The following is a 5,893-nucleotide window of genomic DNA, read 5'->3' as shown; positions in this document are numbered from 1 at the left end:
AGTCACCACAACATGAGAAACTGCCTCAAAGGGTCAGAGCGTTGGGAAGGTTGAGAACCGCTGCCTTAGAAACTACGCCATCACCAAAACCAAGCTTAGTTCCTTAGAGCTCCCTCCAGCTCTGTCGTCTTCCCAACATCACTTAGTAAAATCATTTTCCAGCAGTGACATTCTGATGTCATTTCTGTTGTTCAGAATGCACACCACAGCAAGCACAGGCTCTCAGACACCTATATGTTATGTGTAAGCTTTATTACACAGCCTTTCTGAGGTGTGGTGGTGCAGGCTGCCGAGCTCTATCCAGCCTGCTCTGGTCCTGACTCACTGAGGCTCACTCCTGCTGAGAAACAAGGCCATCAGGAAGCCAACAGCTTGTGTAACCTGAGGTGGCAATTCACCGGACACGAATCTCGCACCCTTTGCACCATGAAGTCGCTGAAGGTGTGTGCCGCCTTGATCATGAGACCAAAAGATTAAAAATCAGCAGTTATTATTAAAGTTTAAGGCCTGAACTAGCTGGGCGAGGTCCAGTAATGCCCTGAGGGGAAGAACCCACCTTACTGCATTCTTTCCCCACCAACTAGAGATACAGTTGCTAGGAAACTGGCCCATCCCCCTAACAAGGGACACCAGATCATTAATGGTTTGGGGACCTTCCTATAGCCAATCATTTCAAAATGTAGCATGTTGACCAATAGATGCTTGCCAGGCAGGAATCGCCTCTGCCTTGGGCATGCTGGGAGGGAGCTAAATCTTTAAATCACCCAACTAACCTGAGCACAGGGCTCTCGGCTCTCACCGCCAAAGTGGTGGGGGGTGTGAGCTCAAGCCGCAGCTTGTAATTTGTAATAAAAAGATTCTCATGTGATTTGCAATGGACTCGGCTCCTGGTGGTGGTCTTTTGGGGTATCACGATCTGGGCACAACCATCAGAGGCGCAAAGGAAAACAATGTGAACGTGCAAGGACCAGTACATGTGCGCATGCCTGCCAAAACGCTGAGAATCACTACCAGGAAAACCTCTTGTGGTGAAGGTCCCAAGCATGAGATCGATTCCAAATAGAATCCACAAGCGACTCGTTGACTTACACAGCCCTTCGAAGAGGGTTTGGCGGATGACTCCCATCAGTACCGAGCTGGGAGTGGGAGCTGAAGTCAGCATTGCAAATGCCTAAGTCAACTGTTTTAATAAATTGACTTAACCAGTTGTTGTTTTATAAAAAGATTTATTTTATCAGGTTGTCATAAATTGCTGAGGCACAGGAAGGTTCATTTATCATCTGCTGTGGTGGTTATGAGTGACAGATTCTAAACCAAATATGCCTGAGTACTAATCAAAAGGCAACACCAAATCCTCAGAAAACACAAAGGGTTTCCTTTTCCATGCTTGGAAATAATGAACCTCATATCCCTACATCATGTGGCAAGACAACTGCAGAACAAAGAATTCACAAACATCCCAAAAAGCATGTGAGATTTCATAAAGAGAAATCCCAAAAACCTACCCAAGCGCTTCGCTGCTAACAGTAAATATTTGTGTGTTTTAACACACATTATTAAAAAAAACTGTAAAAATATTCTCACTAAGAAAACATGAATTATGAGCAGGCAGAGTGGTGCATACTTTTAATCTCAGCACTGGGGAGGTGGAGCTCTGAGTCCAAGACAGCCTGGTCTACACAGTGTGCTCCAGACCAGGCAGAGCTGCATGGTGAGCCCTTGCCTCAAAATAATGGTATAGTTTTGGATTCTTTGTCAAAAATCAGGTGTCCGTAGGTGTGTGAGTACATTTCTGGCATTTGGGTTTGATTTCATTGATCAACCTGCCTGTTTTTAGGCCAATACCATATGGTTTTTATTATTTCAAGCACAGCTTGAAATCAGGGATGGAGAGCCTCCAGAAGTTCTTCTGTTGTACAGGTTGGAGATTGCTGTTTCCAGGTCTGTAAAGAACTATGTTGTAGTTTTGAAGGGAATTGTACTGCATCTGTAGCTTGCTTTTGGTAGGATGCCCATCTTTATCATGTTAATTCTACCAATCCATGAGCATAGGTGATCTTCCCATCTTTTGATATCTTCCTCAATTTCTATCTTCAAAGACTGGAAATACTTGTCATACAGGTCTTACGTTTGCTTGGTTAGAGTTACACCAAGATATTTTATGTCATTTGTGGCTATTGGGAAGGGTATTCTTTCCCTAATTTCTTTCTCAACCCATTTATCTCTTGTATACTGACTTTTTTTAAGTTCATTTTGTATTCAGCCAATATGCTGAAGGTGTTTATCAGCTACAGGAGTTCTCTGGTAGAATTTTGGGGGTCACTTCTGTATACTATCATATCATCTGTGAATAGCAATACTTTGATTTCATCCTTTCTAATTTGGGGGTTGTGGAAGAATGGGAGGAGGATAGAGGAAACCAGAGGCATCAAGGGCACCACAATAAGACCTACAGAGTAAACTATGGTCCTATGGGGTCACACAGAGACTGAACCACCAACCAAAGAGCTGCATGGGCTGGACCTAGACCCCTACACATATGCAGCAGATGTGTGGCTTGGTCAACATATGGGTTCCCTAGTAGTGGTAGTATGGGCTTCCTCTGACTGTGTTGCCTGCTTCTGGATCCCTTTCCCCTAGCTGGGCTGCCTTGTCAGACCTCAGTGGGAGAGGATGCACTTAGCCCTGCTGCAACTAGGGTGCTGGGGTGGGAGTTGGTTCTGCTTGGGGTCCTCCCCTCTCTAAGAAGGAAAAGGTGGGAGGAGGGGTGTGTAAGGGTAAAACTGGGAGTAGAAAAGGGAGGGCCTGGGATCAAGCTATAAAGTGAGTAAATTAAAAAGTATTTTAAAATACACAAAATACTTTATTCATTTCCTCTAAATTGTTTTTTATGAGAATGTGCTTTTATTAATTTTATTTGTATGTGTAGATTTAGGAGTCAAAGAACAACCTTCTACCATGTGGGTCCTGGGATTGAACTTGTATCATCAGGCTTGGTAGCAACCTACTTTTGTCCACTGAGCCTTCTGCTCAGCCCCTTCTGAATTCCTGTCACTGAGTAAAACAAACTTTAAAAGCTTTATGAATGCAGCTTTCATATCATCTGTCTTTTTTCTTTGTTTTCTTTTACATTTATTTATTTATTATTTATTCATTCATTCATTCTTGGGTGCATGTGTGTCTGTGCAAGAAAATACTATGCATGAGGAACTCAGAGGAAAACCTCCAGGAGTCAGTTCTCTCCCTCTGCCATCATGGTTATGGAGATCAAAGATGGAATGTCAACGTCTTTAAGGCAAATATCTTTTCATTCTGAGCCATCTTGCTGGCCCACATCCACCCTTTCTTACAAAACTTTCTTTAATCTACACACTCTGGTTAATAACCAATGTGTCCCAGTGTTACACTCTCCTTTGGAGTGTTTTACCTATGTTTAAACTAATAAAAACAATAATTATTTTTTAAAAACCCTTATTTCACTACCATACTATTTTTTTTCAGTTTCACATATCTTTATATGTCTTCTTCACCTTTTATATTCTGCATCTGTCTGTCTGGCTGTCTCTCTGTCTCTCTCTCAGTCTCTATTGGTAGACAACATCTATCCTATCCCCCCAACCCCCCATGTGTGTGTGTGTGTGTGAGTGTGTGTGGCAAGAATCACCTTGCCTACACCTGTGCAACATTGGGGTTACAAGCTTACACCATCATGTTGGGCTTTTTACATGAATTCTGGGGATAGAATTCAGTTCATGCCTACAGGACAGGCATTTTGCCAACCGAACTACATCCCCGTATGAATTCCTCTAGAGAGATGTTTTCATATTGATCCTCACTTCTCAAACAACAAACTGAAATATAATGTCTGGTGTGGCTTCCCATACTGAGGAGAGCCGCTTGTTTGTCAGGATGCTTTAGTGAAAACATGTTTTCACCCTGGCTTTCACCTGGGGACAAGATGTGTTGCCAAGTTCACTCCTTTTGTTTGTGATGGTAGGCAGGATGTATTTGCCAAGTTCACTTCCTTTTGTTTGTATGAGGATCACTCAGACAGGTGGTGGAGGTGAACAAGTTTGACTTTTTAGTGAACTTCATTGTATCAAAGTGCTTTGCTCTGACTATAAAAAGGGACTGTGGCATGAACAGAGAGCCTAGTCTACTAGAAGCCCGCTCAAAAGGATATCAAGTATAGTGTCTTGGTTTTTATTTTATTTTTATTTTTATTATTTTCTTTCAATCCTTACTCCCCACTCAAGGACTGTTCGAATCTGTCGGTAGCCTTGGGCACCATACATAGTAAACCTAGAGGTTAAAACTCCACTCATGTTCTCTTCAAAGAGGACCAGGACTCTGGATCCTAAAAATATTAGTTGGTTGGGTGATGGCAGCACATGCCTTTAATCCCAGAACTCAAGAGTCAGAGGCAGGAACTCTGTAAGTTCAAGGTCAGCCTGGTCTACAGAGGCAACTCTACACAAAGAAACCCTGTGTGTATGTGTGTAAACATATATATCATAACTATATTGGTGTTTTTCTCTGATTGACCGACATAAGGAGGATATTCTACCAGCACTGTATCCAGGACAACCACAACTGAAGTCACTAGATAACAACATCCCTCCTCAACACTCTCTTAAGAGCCTTAGCAACATCCTTATTCCGGAGAGTATAAATCAAGGGATTCAGAGTGGGAGTGATGATGCTATAGAAAACAGAGCCCACTTTGTCTTGCAATGGGGTACGCTGAGATCTTGGTCTCATGTAGGAGAACATGCAGGCACCATACCAGAGAGAAACCACAATGAGGTGAGAGCTGCATGTGGCAAAGGCGTTTCTCTTACTCCCTGCTGAGCGCATCTGAATGACACTGTGGAGAATGAATCCATAGGATGTAGAGACAAGAAGGATGGGGAGGAGGAGAAGCACAACGCTGCAGATGTAGACTGTGGTCTCATAAAGAGTGACATCACCACACACCAGCTTCACAACAGCAGGGTACTCACAGTAGAAGTGGTGGATGATTCTCGACCCACAGAAAGGGAAGCTCATCAAGATGGCTGTGTGGATTAGGGAGTTCACAGATGCACTCAACCATGACATGACGGCCATCATCACTCCCACCCTTCTGCTCATGAGCACAGTGTAGCGTAAGGGGTGGCAGATGGCCACATAGCGGTCATAGGACATGAGGGCCAGGAGGAGACACTCTGCACCACCCAGAGACAGATACAGGAAGTGCTGGGTGGCACAGCCCACAAATGAGATGGACTTCTTGCCAGACAGGTAGTTGCTGGCCATCTTGGGGATGGTTGTGGAGACATGCATCAGATCCATGAGGGACAGCTGGCTGAGCAGGAAGTACATTGGTGTGTGAAGACGGGGGTCAGAGCAGATGAGGAGGATGGTGAGGCTGTTGCCACTCACTGCGGTAAGGAAGACCAGCATGATCAAGAGGAAAAGGCAGCGGTGGTTGAAGGAGTCATCAAACAGCCCTTGAAGGATGAAGTCTTCCAGAGAGGTCTGGTTCCACCTCCACATGCTCCTTTCCTCAGCTCCTATGGGAACACGGAGAGGACAGGAGCATGATGCAGAAAACACAACTTCACAAAAACTGCTTCCTTTCTCAGGAAAAATAACTTCACAAAAAGTGCTTCCTTTCTCAGGAAAAATGTGAAGAATATTTTTCTCTTTATTTTACATATTTTTTAAAAATATTTTGTACAGATTTATTTGACATGATACTGGGTCACTTGGACATTTTTGTACAACTGTGTATCTACTTATACTTGTCCAACAACTCCTAAGTATCCAAATTATATTTTTCAAAAGAGAACTCTAAAAGAATCTTTCTTGAAAATCACCGTCACTGTGAAATTCCAGAATATCTACATTC

General features: G+C 43.4%; 1 protein-coding gene across 1 annotated transcript; it reads right to left on the bottom strand.

Annotated features, from left to right (window-relative positions):
- Positions 1-1,238: 1,238 nt before the first annotated feature.
- On the bottom strand, positions 1,239-5,538 carry LOC110543193 (olfactory receptor 2AE1-like). Its single transcript, XM_060367966.1, has one exon. It carries the CDS (start codon positions 5,536-5,538, stop codon positions 4,603-4,605), a length of 936 nt encoding a protein of 311 aa, XP_060223949.1. The 3' UTR covers positions 1,239-4,602.
- Between the last annotated feature and the right edge of the window lie 355 nt (positions 5,539-5,893).

This window comes from Meriones unguiculatus, chromosome 15 (genome assembly GCF_030254825.1).
Source record: "Meriones unguiculatus strain TT.TT164.6M chromosome 15, Bangor_MerUng_6.1, whole genome shotgun sequence".
Taxonomy (NCBI): domain Eukaryota; kingdom Metazoa; phylum Chordata; class Mammalia; order Rodentia; family Muridae; genus Meriones; species Meriones unguiculatus.
The sequence above is the reverse complement of the archived record's forward strand: the minus strand, read 5'-3'. Positions and strand labels throughout refer to the sequence as shown.

Coding starts and splice junctions, on each gene's coding strand:
- LOC110543193 (XM_060367966.1), bottom strand. CDS start 5,538: ATGTGGAGGTGGAACCAGACCTCTCTGGAAGACTTCATCCTTCAAGGG.